Below are 14,445 nucleotides of genomic sequence, written 5' to 3'. Positions count from 1 at the left end.
GAAAAAATGAAGAGGGGGACTAAGCTGAAGGAAAATCCAGTGACAAGGTTTTTTTCCACTACTGCACTTACACAGTGCTAAAGTAAAGGCCTAGTGACTTTGAAGCACTGGGGTAGGGTACTGCCCTGGAAATGCATTTGCCTATTGTACTCCTCTCTGTTTGCTTAGAAGGAATTCAGAAGGGATTTGCTTTCTCTTGTTTCACAAGCTCCACGCTTTCACACTGACCGAAGTGGATACGCACCAGCTGGCCATGTCCATCACCACTGCCGGGTGGGAGAATTCCTGATTATACTTAGATCCCGCATATCCCACTCCGTCATTAGCTGAGAAGCTCTGCTTGTGCACTGCCATCCGAAATGCAGCCATCTGGGAGCTCCATACGCCTCGCCTGAAGGAGACGGATGCCTTCTGGATCAAACATGAATGACCTGCTGAAGGTGCCCCTGGTGCACGTCCTTACCCTGGCAGCCCTCAGCTTGGCTGAGACTCTCCCAAAAGGTTTGCTTGGAGGGGCTTTTGCCCTGGTCTACTTCTGTCTCTTACTGAAGGATGTTTTGCAAAGGAGAAGACATCTCTGGTAACAGTGTGGCGGGTGGTGAGGTAGTATTCTAGAAAAGGACAAAAATGTGCTTCTTTTGGTGATCAGTTCACTGCTTCTGGAAGGACAGCAGTGAAAATAATCTCATATTTGTGTCTGGGATTGAAGGTTCTTAGTCTAGGAAGAGCATGTAGTCCTGTTGTAATGGGCAGGGGAGATGTTTGGATTCAGCCTGGGTGGGATGGACATTTCTCTTGTCAAAGGAAGCTTACAGATTGTGATGGCTAGTAGCACCCCTTGCTGTAGAGCCCAAGAATTGTGGTGTTTTGCATGCCTGTGTATGTTTATAAATATAAAATCTCAAAGAAAATATAAATGGCTATAATGTCTTCACACAATGTATGTATATAAATACAAATAAGCATGGTTTGTATTGCATATAACACAAAAATTATTATACCTTCTTCCTCTCTTGTGTGCACACATGCACGTGGACACATGCACACAGACTTTTATCCAAAACAAAAACTGAAAAAAAATCTGTTTAGAAAAGCCTTTGAGGTGCAAAATGCAACAGTGGTCTTCTGGATGTACCTTCTGGTAACCCTGTGGATAAAAAGGTTTTGCTGCATGGTGATTGTCAGGAGACATCCAAAGCACAGCAGAAACTTTGCAGCTTCAGGAAAACAAAAAAAACCTCAAGGAAGATGCCAGTATTAACCTGTTAGGCCAACACGGCTGCTCTTGCAGGGCTGAGCTCTTAGAGTTGTTAGTCAGGCTGACCTCAAAATAGAAAAGAAATGGTCTCTTTACAAAAAACTTTTTAAATAAAAATATTAATTTTTTCCTAAGGCACTACAGGAAGTTGGAAAACCCTGGTCTTTTTGAAAGATGTGGTAAAATGTGATTAGAGAGACAAGAAAGACAAAGAGGAAGGGGATTGATTACTTCTGGTGGCATAGTGCAGTGAAGAGATACACATCGTTTCCTAAAATGTCACAGGTGGCTGCATTGCCTTGTTCTCTGGGAGAGACTGAAATATGACTACAGCCCAGCAGTGCCCTGTAAAGGTTTTGCAGCATTAGCTGGAAACACGACTGGGCAGTTATTGACCAGAAGAACTGCAGTATCTCTAGGCATCTGCAATGCTGAAGAGGGGACTGGCTCAGTTTTCTGCTTTGTTTTGTCTGCCTGGCTTGTTTTGTTTCAAAAGTGTGAATCTCAAACCAAAGCCAAGCAATTTGGGAGCTTCTGATGGCCTGGGGATAGGAGGGGATTTGGCTTTCTCATGGGCCCCGTGACTGACCACGGGTCATTTTGCTATCTCGGGAAACTACAGCTGGCATCCAGAACAATGGCACCTGTGTGGCTTTACAGATATGTAAGTTAATTCATTCTCAATGTTATTTAAATCCATGGGGCTACCTATAAATATGTCAGACAGCCCCAATGGATGCGCATGGAAAGTTCCGGGATCTATGATAAATATGCCTTATGTTGTTTGGATTTTAATTCCCCATGTTAAAATCTGGTAATGAAGGCATGGTAAGTTTTGATTGCTTTCGTGAGGAAACATGGACTGACACCAACATCTGATCTTTTTGGACGGCTTTTAGAAACAGGCACCATTGCAGCCATTTTGGGTCTCTCTTGCCGCCTCATGACAAAATGGCGGTGTGCTCCACCTCTTGCGGTCACCTGCGGACACACAGCGTGTCCTCCGGCCTCTGCCCCTCATCCTGGCTGCAGGAGCCCTGACTTCACCTCCTCACTGGCCCAGCACTTGGTTTTAATATCAGAAAGGTAAAAAAGAACACATGAGAAAATGACACATAGCTGGTTTTGTCACAGTTGCTCTTCAAGGATGTAAAATTTGGGGAGGCAGCTGTAAAAAAAAGTTCTCTTTCAGCTTTGGCCACAGTAAAGTGCTGTCAGTCTGGACATTTTTTATGAGTATGGGGCTTGATTCTGCCCTAAGAACTGCATGATGGCTTTCAGGAGGTGCCAGATCAGACCCTGGTACTGGCTTTAAGGAAATGCTAGATTAGACGCAGTGTAGGTAATATTGCTAAGGATAATTCTGTCATCTGTTGAATTAAAGAAATACCACAAAAGTACTTAACTTTTTCTGGAGAATTTATTTAATATATTAAACTGGCAGGGCTTGTTTGCCCAAAGAATAAAACACTGTTGTTATGCATACTGGCTCTTGGTACAAATCTAACTTTATTCTTTGTGAGAATAGACATGCTTATTGTGACAACACAGGTATAAAACTAGTTGCTTTGAATTTTGGTCACTGTAAAAATTTACATTTCTCAAGGTTAAAGAAGCATCCTTCCAGAGATCAAGGCATGCGGACAACAACAATAAAAACATACTATATAAAATTAGATTGTAAAACTCCATTTCAGCCAGGCTTAATGCCATCAAAGCCCAATAAACTCTGTCATGAAGTAGCAACATCCCCTTTGAAGCAGACAGGATAGCCATTTCTCCTAAGACAACCTTCAGTAGCAGGGAAATGTTTATGAAAATCTTCCATTTGGTTTCACTGGCGTGGGATTTATCTGGGGTGCAATATGGATGATTACTTTACTTGGTGTGACCCAAAATGACCCAAGAAATTGAAGCCTGACACAGTCTGAAGCAGTGATCTTAAACAAGTCTGAGACACATGTGTTTTAACTAAAGTTTAGTTAATATAATCTTTAGTGCTACGTTAGCTGTAGCTTTAAGACCTTTTAATAGAAGCATAGTCATTACCAATTATGCAATCTGAAGTCATATAATCTAGAAATATTATTGAGGCAGATTTGTTCTAATGACATTTCAAAAGTGTTAGGACTTTTATATAAACCTGATAGTGGAAGCCGATCATTTCTTCCTCTAGCTTCATTTCAGCTGAACTCCAATGGCATTTTAATTTTTACTCCCATGGAAATTGAAAAAAATTAAGGTAAAGGCTTTCTATTATTCTCAGTCACTTAAACTGGAACATCTTGTATTTTACTTTTTTTTTTTTTTTTTTTTTTTAGGAAAGAGAGGTAAATTTGTTGCTTATTTGTTGCCTGAATCTAAATCTTATTGGGAAGGCCAGCAGATACAGTGCAGGCAGGATTTTCCTGTGAAAAGACACACAGTGTGCCAGATACTGCTACAGTCAGTGAGGAACAGGAAGATTCCTGCATGTGCTGTATTTTCAAGGTGGTGTTTCAGGAACATGGGATGAAAACAGTTCGTCTCAACACAGCTGTCAATGAAATCCAGTCCAACAGATATTGGATGTGTGTCCCTTGCAGTTATAGATTAAAAATCATTCAAGCGTCTTTGGAGGCAATGGCTGCAATGCATACCATGCGGAGGGGAAGTGATTCACTAGGCGTATCCTTTGATCCCTCTAGCCATGCTTCAAGTCTTTTACCAGGGTGATGGAAAATGTTTCTAAAGATGATACACTCAGATAATGTATGATGACAGGTCTGTGATAATAAGCATCATACACAGATATTAGACTTCTAACTTTGGTGCCATTTGGTTAGAAAAAGTGAGAAAAAGACAACATGTACTAGTCTTGCCACAAATCACCTGAAGGGCTTTGAAAAATATAGTGCTCTATAACAAGTTTAAAAAAAGTCAGATCATTGAGTGGAACAAATCCTGTATTAATGATGAAGAAGCCCAAATCTCATGCATTATAAGGAGGCCCTGTGCCCACTCCAGGGTCAGGTCAGCTTGGCTTCAGTTTGTGTGCTGTTCCTTGTACTTCCAGCCCATGAAATGTCACCCCCGTAGCAGAGGGACAGCCTCACCTGTGTCCTCACTGTATGGCACCCATTGCTGTGCACCCTGGGAGGAGAGGAGGCTTAGAAACATGAGATGCAGTGAGCTTGTTGGAGCTGTCCCATGCTTGGGTCACTATGTTTTGCACCCTATAGAGAACACGAAAGAAAATGCAAAACCTGCATCAGATAACAGAAGGCTGCAGCTACAAAATACGGAGAAACCTGTGTTACAGAGAGAAAGTGGAGGGTGTGAAAAGCACCTTTATTCTGGGGAAAAAGTCATGGAGGGACTCTGAGGACACACAGCTGTCTCTGTCAAAGGGGTCTGGCGGGCTTCATGCCACTCTCCAGGAGGTACCGGGAGATTTTCTCATCTCTTCCTTCACACAGCTCCCTTGATCAGCACTCCTCTGGAAACTGTGGATGCGCTGGTAGAGGATGTCGCCAAGTTTGTCTGTGCGGTGGAGTCATACCCTGAGGCGGAGATCACGTGGACGCGCAACAGCATTCCCATCAGGTAAGGAGCAGCCCCAGCCCTCTCCAGTATCCCCTGCCAAAACCATCAGTGCCTTCCTTCATTATAAAGGAAATACCTGGAAATATCAAAATGGGTCTGTGGCAAGGAAAAAGGTGAATGGCTGTAATTATATAGGAATCTGTGTTCCTTAGGAACAACCTCCAGGTTGGATGGAAGTCTGAATATCCACAGATGTTATTTCCAAATCATGTTACCTTTCTCCTAATTCCTTCCACATCAGTGACACCATGTCTGAAAATCAGAGATGGAAGAGGAAGCCATTCATGCAGGACCGTGGAGATTACATGCCTTTCTCTCCCATAGTTTTTAAAATTTACTCTTTGTGTTATAAGATCACATGAAAACCAGATTGTTTCTTACCCCAATCCATGTTTCCAGACTTTCCTAAAAGCCATCCCACCCTCTCTGAGACACAGTGTCTTTTTCACAGCATTGACCAAAAAGGAAAATACCAATCAAATATGCTCTGCTGGTGAGGCTGAAGAGCTTAGGTGCTTTGTTCCTTTACTGGAGCTTCTGGAGCAACATTAATACCAGCAACTATTTCACTTTCCCAAAGCTGTGTTGGCATTAATAGTCAGTGCTTGCTGGATACAGATACTCAGACCAAAGACAGGGAAATATATAAGTTGAAAAAGATTTCTGTTACTTTCCAAGAACATAGCTGAAAGTGTTTGCACAATTAAAAAGGATCAGATCAATGGACTTTTTTTTTTTTTTTCTGAGAAAAACATATAAATATATTTATGTACTTGTGGGTGTATGTATCAAACCTCAAGGGATCTAGTTATCACCAGTAATAAATATCAAGTATTATATTTACAAAACTTTCTGCTCTTTACAAGGTCTCAGCACTCTTGAACAGACAGCTAAGCTAACCTTCAAAACAAAACAGTATGCAAACATTCAGCCTCTATGGGAATAGCACCAGGACAGATGCTCTGGTCAGCATTAGTCTTCTGGAAGCACCTTTCCTTTTGGTGTCAAAACCTGTGCAAGGAGACTGGCAGGTGCCCTGTGCCTAATGAAATGGTTACCTGCCCCACCTCTGAGGACAAGGCTGCCTGGGGTGAGCCTTCCTCAGGGAAAGAAGGGAATGGACTTGTATGTCTTTTACATGATGGATGAGTTCATTATACTTCCCAGGGTGAAAAGAGGAGGCAAGTGCAAGACTGAAAAGTGAAAGGCTGTTGAAAGGAAATATGTGCCTGTAATACCATAAGTGTCACACTGAGATTACTTGGTGACTGCTGTATGATTTTTAACATTAAAGGACAAAACAGAACATACTTAGGCATCAGGTATTTGTGGTAGCTTGGGAGACAATCCTCAGGTCAGATCCCTTTTGCTACTGTTCTTCAGAATCAAAGGCCAATTTCATGAAAGTGTTTCCAAAAAGCATAAACGAAGGTGTGAAAATCAAACATCGAGTAGTTTATGAAATGTTATGCAAATCTTGTTCCACTGAAGTGATACTATACTTTTACAGTTTTTCAATGAAAATAAGAGATCAGTCCTCCACTTTCTCACTACCTTTCTTTCTGTCTCTTCCTTGCTCTCACACATGTGCACACATTTACATGTGCACACCCCATGCTGACATATAAATTGGTCTTTGCTCCACAAACTTGTTACAATATCCTGTACCTTTGTTGCTCCAACTTCAGGGCTTTTCTTGACTTCTCTGGAGTCTCCAGGTTAAAGCCTGCTGTCATTAAACTATAGCTCTCCTTTCATCCTCTAATCTTTAGACGGCTTCTTTTCTTCAGCACATTTATTTCCTTGTTTGTGTGGGTTTATTTCCTTTTTCCAAAAATAGAGACAAAATGATTCCTGGATGCAGACACAACAATACTTGGTTTTTGGTTTGCATTTTTTGTTCACAACAGTAAAAATCTTTCCATAACATTATCTGGTTAGTAAAAAAAAAATTTTTTTTAACCTAAAGAAAGTTTATTTTAAAAACTTCAGCCAATTCCAGATACCATATAGGCTGCCCTTCCCTTGCACTGAGTGATTATACCTAAACCAGGACACAGCTGGGTAAGATTACTTGTGCTCTTGCCTGTCCTTGGCCAGACAGAAACCCAACCAGGGTACCTACTTACTATACCAATACCTGATTGGAGGAAGAATTGCCACTATGCTGGTGGCAGTCAAGAACTGAATGGTCTAGTGAGGACTAAATCGAATCTTAAGGCCTAACTCAATGCTTCCAGAGCCTTTTTTTCTGTTTTCAGGATGAAAATAAAAACTAAAACATATTGCCATTTGTAGTGCTGTCAGCAGTCTGCAGATACAAATGCAATTCTCTCTCTCTGTCCCTGGCTGTCCCCCGACCTCTGACAATCTGTGCTGTGCCCTGCAGGCTGTTTGACACCCGGTACAGCATACAGAGGAACGGGCAGCTCCTGACCATTTTGAGCGTGGAGGACAGTGATGATGGAGTGTACTGCTGCACTGCAGATAATGGGATTGGAGCAGCTGCACAGAGCTGTGGGGCTCTCCAAGTGAAAATGCGTAAGTGGAAATGGAATTTATTCCTGATACTATGTGAGAACATATTCGAGAGACTGAGCAGACACCCAGGTATGGCCCCTGTGTGTCCATGTTCAGGGCAGACCCATGTTCCTGTGGGGCTGGGTGCAGTCCCTTGAGGCAGAGACATGGCATATTGTATCATATCTTAACTAAACCCAGTACTTACTCACTTTGAATAACACGCACTTGTGCTAGGATCAGAGGAACTGTTTGCATAGCAGAGGATAAAAAAGATGCTTTGAAGAATGCCCTTTGTACAAAACTTTGTAAAAGCAACACAATTTGATAGATTAGACTGCCATAGCAATACTGCATAAATCCCTTGCGAATTTTAAACATAAGATTTCACTAATCAGATTTATGCCTGAGGATGGCAAAAGCAAGTAAATGCTGTTCAGATGTTCTTAATAGCAGTCTTGAAAGGTCTGGAGCACCGCAGCCTAAATCTCATCATCTCATGTGGAAGGCAGAGGACTGGTTCTTGCAAAGGACTATACATGTGCTGAGCTTGGTGAAGCTGAACTCTTTGAATCCTGGCTGCAGTTATTTACACAAACACTTAAAAGGGCAGCTGAGATACGTCCTGACTAAAGCATCTGTTTGTAGGAAAGGATTTATTTTCTCTAATGAGCATGACCCTCCATGTCTGGTAATTCTGGGGGTCTCCAGCAACCCAGTCACCTGCAAGTGGGGGCCATGAGGTGATGGTCTCTGAAGGTCATTTTCCTGCTGGTTCAGTATCACACAGGGGAGGCAAAACTTCAGGTCTCCCAAGACAGAGATGATCTTTTTTTTACTCCCAGCTCAGAGTAAGCTAAGCCATGTTTTACTTTGGGTAAAATGAATTTAAATTTGTCCCATATTAACTTCAAGGGAGTTTGAATGTTTGTTTCTTTAAGAATGTTTTCCTCCTTTTTACTAACACAGTTATAAATCCTTCAATTAGGGACATTAATTGAGTTTACATGCCCTTCTTGTTGAGCTAGAGACAAGACTGGGTTAAAACTATTTCAAAACCAATTCACTCCAGATCTGAGCTTTCACACAAGACACTGTTTATGCAGTGAAGAATGTCAAAACCTGGAATGCAAACATTCTTCAATATTGGAAATATTCTTATCTGGATTTGGATTTTAGCCCAGGCCCTAATTCAAATGGCTGTCATACTCCACTCTTGAAAACAAATAACCCATGCAAGTTAGCTGCTTTTGCACCCCTAAACTGAAACTCTGAATTCTGTGCTTAAGAAAGTTTTTTTCTTTCAGAGGCAGCTCATGACCTACTAAGACCTCTCTATCTTTCAGCAATGTACAGAAAAAACGTTAGAGATTTTGCTGTCATTTCTGAACTTGTCCTATTCCAGTATCTCATAGCTTCAGTTCAGCTTTAATTTCTGACTTTTCAAATTTTAGGACCCAAAATAACCCGACCGCCTATAAATGTGGAAATAATAGAAGGGTTAAAGGCTGTTCTTCCATGCACTACAATGGGGAATCCAAAACCTTCTGTTTCATGGATCAAAGGAGAAACAGTTGTAAAGGTGAGTAGAGAATGAAATGTAAGCAACGCTAGCTATTTGCTAAATGTACTGGATTAAAATATTAACATCAATTACAGCAGTTTTAAATTCTAGTCACTAGGAAGTAAGCATTTGTAAAATACAGGGCTCATCTTGTAAATATCTGCATCTGCAATAATTCTGTTTATAAACCAAACATTCTCTGTGGATCTATATATTATATTATATATATTTATTACTACTAAGAATGGCCAAATGCTGCTGAATGCACTTGTGAGTGTTCTTACAAATAAGAGCTTCTGAGATGCTTACATAAGATTCAGGGCTCTTTAAAAACTATAATTCTCTGATCTGCAAAAAGGGGGATAGGTGAGTGTGTCATGGCAATGCTGACCAGGAAGAGCTGGCCTTAAATCCTTCAGTGTAGTACAACACAAATAATTTTCATGTGTGTAAGCCCAGTCTTTGCTAGCGGCTGTTTGGTGCTCCTTGTGTGCAGCCTGCATGTAGAGCCCTCACCTGGGTTGCTCCTTCCTCCGGCAGGAGAATGCTCGCATTGCTGTTCTCGATTCAGGGAATTTAAGGATCCACAATGTTCAGAGAGAAGATGCAGGACAGTATCGATGCGTGGCCAAGAACAGCCTGGGCACAGCCTATTCGAAACCTGCAATGGTGGTAGTGGAAGGTGAGTAAGCCTTGCACTGGGCTCAAGCTCTGTGTGCCAGCTCCTCACGCATATCCAGTTAACTTGAACTAACCTGCAGTGTCAGATTGATGTTGACAAAAACATCCTAGGGGGTGATACAAAAGGCAGAAGAAAAGGAAGGAAAAAGAAAGCAAAGTGAGAGAAACAGAGGAAGTTTGTCCACACCTGCTCTCATTGCTGCTTGATGGTGAAAGGAGCTATCTGTCCTTGTCCAGAGTTGCTGCAGATTTGGTGGCTATTTGTCTGAGTAACCATTCCTAAATATGTTTTTCTTTCTGACTGATGGTTTCCAAGATGCCAACTTGTTTCTTACTTGAAAAGTCACACCAGACCTGTGGAGACGGATAAGTAGAAAGCCGATAGCCCTGGAAACTCTCTGCAAAGAGCCTGATCAGAGAGAGCTGCATCTGCAAACAGTCAAGCATTTTGCAGCATTAAGTGTATGTCCCTCTTCCTTTCCTCTGATTTTCCATCTGAATTGGTTGATTCTTCATGTAAAGAGAGCTTTTCTCTGTGAGGACTCGAACATTTTCTGTTCACTAAACTGAACATCAGATTGATTTTTCAGTTTCTGGTCTTTAGGTGCTCAGTGTCTGTCTGTTATTTACAGAAGGTGTTTGCTTTATGGTATAGATGATAAACTTTTTCAGAGTGCTGAGACCAGTGGACTGCAAGGGAACCCAAATGTAGGCAATGAGGCATTCGATGCTCCTGGATCGTGTAAGACAAGTTGGGTTATGCTAGGTTTTGCGAAGTGGGAGGAGGAATGACTGACTCAGTAGATGAACAAATTTTTATTTTTTATTCAAAATGAGTGTACTGTAGAAATTGGAGAAGGGTCTCCATTTGCCTAGTAAGTTTCAAAAGATTGTCATAGGTTACATTTGGCCTGGGATGAACAGAGGCTACTTAGGGTGCAATCCTGTTTCTAAGAGGGCCATTGACTTTCTTCTGGGAGCAGGATCAGGTATATTAGATCCAACTACAAGATACTGTAGATCTACCGTTTCCCTAAAACCTGCACTAATTTTCCTCCTTTTTTTCAATTTATTTTTTTTTATTTACATGGACAGACTTCACATATGACAGGAATTCCTTAGATAGTTTTAAAACAGGAAGGCAGCTATTTCTAATCTAGATTCAAAGCTGTACTTTTCCCAAACTGAAAGAGATGGGGCAAACTGAAGACACTTGGATCTGGCTGTGAACATCTTGGATCCTGGGTTTTTGGTTTGGTCCTATCATTGAGGCAGTGGCCAGAGGCTTGTCAAGAATTAATTATGAATGGCAAATACTCGGTGCCATGCATACAATCCCCCCCTTCCATACTGAAGGGCCTCAGGCACTGGTATTTTATTCCTCTGAATCTACCAGAGCCAATTAGGAAATCTAAAAGCGGACTGGAATTGCACCAAAATCCAGGCTGTTAAGGTTGATATCTTGTTTTGTCCCTGTCTCCAGAATTATGCAGCTGCCTGTTAATTCAGGGAATGGCAAATTAATCCACAAATACTCTACTTGCAAAGGAGAGCCTGTGTGCACTCTTTTTTTAAAACAAGAAAAATTAGTTCTTAATTAATCAATGGGAGCTCAGTCCTCCCACACAAACTATCCCCTCATGTTCCATTCATGTGTTGGGTGAAACAAAGCAATGCTGTTCTCCAGGCTTGCTTGGGTTTCTTTGGTAGAGCACCCATATAACATACCTCATTTCAGGCTGCCACTCAAACTAGACTGATGCATATTTGTTTTATTTTTTTGGTAATAATCCTGACTGCAACTTATGCTGTATACAGATCCCTTCCCTTCTCAGTATGTGATATTAATTCTCACAGATATTTAGCATACATACATATGCACATACCTGTGTATGCACGCAGGTATGTGCACACACATACATCCCCCTCACACACCTCTTTGATCATTATTTTTAGTAACCCTTCCCTCCTACCTCTTCTACCCCCTTAGTATCAGCATTTTAAAATAACTCCAAGTAAATAATAATCTAAAGTTACTCAATGCAATCAAATCATACTCTTGTCAGTTTTTCTCAGAGCATTTGCTTTGTTCAGAAAACTTATATGACAATATGTTGTTTATTGCTTCTCTGTGATAACACCACAATATTTTTTCTTAAATCTTGGTGCTACTATTGACTGGAGTTACAGCACTGCATAGTGTGGTTTAATATGAAAATAAAATATCTAAGCATAGCTGGTTAACTATGAATATTTAATCCCAAAGCAAATTCCCATTCAAAGATCTAGCCAAATCTAGATCAGGCAGGTCCTGATTTCTGAAAGAGGTTTCTAATTTTCTGTTATGAGCTTCCATTTTAATGGGTTCAGCATTAGTCTTGTAATTAGTTTCGGGCATTGTTCAAAGTGCAGTGTTGTCTAACTTGACAGATTGACCCTCTACCTCCTGCATGTGGTCAGGCTCCTTAATGCATGTAAGATCAGGCACATACTTAAATGACTTGCTGAAGCTGGGCCCAGAAACTACAGCAACTCTCGAATATATAAAATTATATATGCTGGATCCACTAATTTAAACTGATGAGAATCTTGGCCCAAGCATTTACATCACTGAGTTGCCTTACAGTCCTACTTCTTGTCTGGTTTCAGGGTAAAAAAGTTTGAAAAAAGCTGCTATTTTGATTTTCCAAATATTTTTTCTCTGTCCATTGTTGGCTTTCCTCAACATTTATAATACTGGACTCCTTTTATTACTTTTAAATCAGAGCTTTAATATTTATAAAGCTTTATTATTTTTTAAAGCAAAATTGAAATAATTTGAGCAACAATTTAAAATTAATATTCAGGTGCAGTTCTTGTCAAGAAAAAGACATCAATGGAGGCCTTTCTTAGTGGAACTGATTTTCCAGCAGTTCCTGATTTTCATCAGTGAATGGTGGGAAGGAGACAAGGGTGCTGCCCCATGCACAGACTGATCCCTAGCTAGGGCAGATTGCTTCCTTTCCTGGGGCATGTTTCAGGCACCAGAATTCAGGTGATGAACTAGTGAACTCTAATCAGTTAATGAGCTTTAGTGTCCAGAACAGGGTCAGAATTTTAATTAAAGGGGTTGTAAAAAGCCTGTCTTTTTGGACTATGTTTCTCCCCAAGTTTGGGGAAACCCACGTGAATTTGGACACATGATGGTGAAACAGATTCTCTTCTTAAAAGACATAATCCATTAGGGGTTGAAACACAATCACAATGGCCCTGGCTACTGGGTCCATGGGAAGAGCCAGGATCTTCTTCAGGAATGATGCTGAGCCCACGGACAGCACTGCCTTCACTGAAAGGCTGTCTGGGTTGCCTGGAGAGTGTTAGGAGGAGAAACAAAGCATGGGGCATCCCCTTGATTTGACACCAGGGAGCAGGCACAGAACTGGGGAACGGGGAAGGGTCAGAAGAGGCAAATATTAGCCAAGGAGAGACCCAAGTGAGCCACCATGCATGGTAGGCAGTCCTCCTACTGAAGGAGGATTGCACACTATGTTTATGATGTTGATGTGTCCCATAGCAATAAAATGACACGCACTTCTTGTTTAGGTCTGAGGGGACACCTTGGAGGAGCAGTGTTTGCTCTTCCCAACACGTGCTGGAGTCACTATGAAGTGATCCTGCACCAAAGCAGTGGTTTCCAGATGTGCAGAAGCTGCATGGGTTTATTGACTCATCTTGCTAGTTGAGCTAGTTGAGTTATTGACTCATCTTTCTCCCTGTTCAGTTCCTTTATCAAATTAGTTACAGCCTGTGCATCTTATGCAAAAAAGGACTAGTAGAAGTACTGGCATGAGGCATAAGTACAATAGACAGAAACAAGCCTTCTCCACACAGCTCTGCAAAGCAAAACAAACGTGCAATGACGTTTGCTGGTTCTGTTAAAATTATGGTGTGAAGATGACTTCTTGTTACACATGTATCCAGAGATGGCTACAGGAGGTAGCATCTGCACTGAGATAAAGGAACAGTATTATGCAAGAAATGTGTTTTTAATTTCCTGGAGGGAACATATCTGACCTGCAGTTTTGTATTAATTTTCTAGCATCTTAAGCGTTTTGCTAAGTAGCTATTTAATCAATACATTATCAGTTTTGATAATGAACACTTCTGCTAACCCTAGATGAGAAGAGCACTCAGAAGCAGTACCTTGCCAAAGGATTTATACAAATTTGCTGTTGATTGCTGTACAGATGTTGAAAGTGAATCTGTGGCTGAAAGATTCCTGGATGAATCCAGGATCCAAGACTATGGTAGAATAGAAGAATTTCTTTTGTGTACCTGTTCACACAGATGTCTGAAGGCTGAAGTTTATTGATGAGTTTATTTAGCTTCGAAGGGCTAAGATGTTCCAGCCAGTTTTACCTGAAGATCACTTCTTTGGAAATAAACAGGAGAGCAGCTATTGCCTACAGTAATGTTGAGAGTTGCCCTCAAATGCAGAAATTCCCATTGATGTAAATGAAAGCTGAGGACAGTGTATAGACTTTTAGGCTGTGCCAAGAACGCATTTCTCGACCCTTGTCTGAGCATTTGAAATCTGTAGGGTTTGCATGATAGGCAGCATCAGTGAGACATTGATCTGTTTTTTCCTTCATGCATTGGACAGCTGTTTATGCAACATGGACTGTAGAACAGGAGGAATTTCAGTTTTCATTGCTATTTACAGTGACATTGATCCAGTCCATTAATAGGACCAGTTCAGCAAAAGCTATGCAAGAGCTCATCAAGTTCAGTTTTTGGGCCTGCTGCCTAAAACTGAACACCCTCTGTGGTCCCTATGGCTTGACATGTGTAAAAATGA

General features: G+C 41.2%; 1 protein-coding gene across 2 annotated transcripts in view; it reads left to right on the top strand.

Annotated features, from left to right (window-relative positions):
* The first annotated feature begins 422 nt into the window (after positions 1–422).
* Positions 423–14,445, top strand: part of MUSK (muscle associated receptor tyrosine kinase) — a 52,598-nt gene continuing 38,575 nt past the window's right edge. For both annotated transcript variants that reach the window (XM_074932357.1, XM_074932356.1), the window contains exons 1-5: positions 423–501; positions 4,717–4,843; positions 7,233–7,384; positions 8,818–8,945; positions 9,468–9,609. In XM_074932357.1, the coding sequence (XP_074788458.1) occupies positions 423–501; positions 4,717–4,843; positions 7,233–7,384; positions 8,818–8,945; positions 9,468–9,609 (628 nt within the window). The remainder of the gene's footprint in view (positions 502–4,716; positions 4,844–7,232; positions 7,385–8,817; positions 8,946–9,467; positions 9,610–14,445) is intronic.

Source organism: Athene noctua, chromosome Z, assembly GCF_965140245.1.
Source record: "Athene noctua chromosome Z, bAthNoc1.hap1.1, whole genome shotgun sequence".
In the NCBI taxonomy this organism is placed as follows: Eukaryota; Metazoa; Chordata; class Aves; order Strigiformes; family Strigidae; genus Athene; species Athene noctua.
This window is presented reverse-complemented; position numbering and strand designations above follow the sequence as displayed.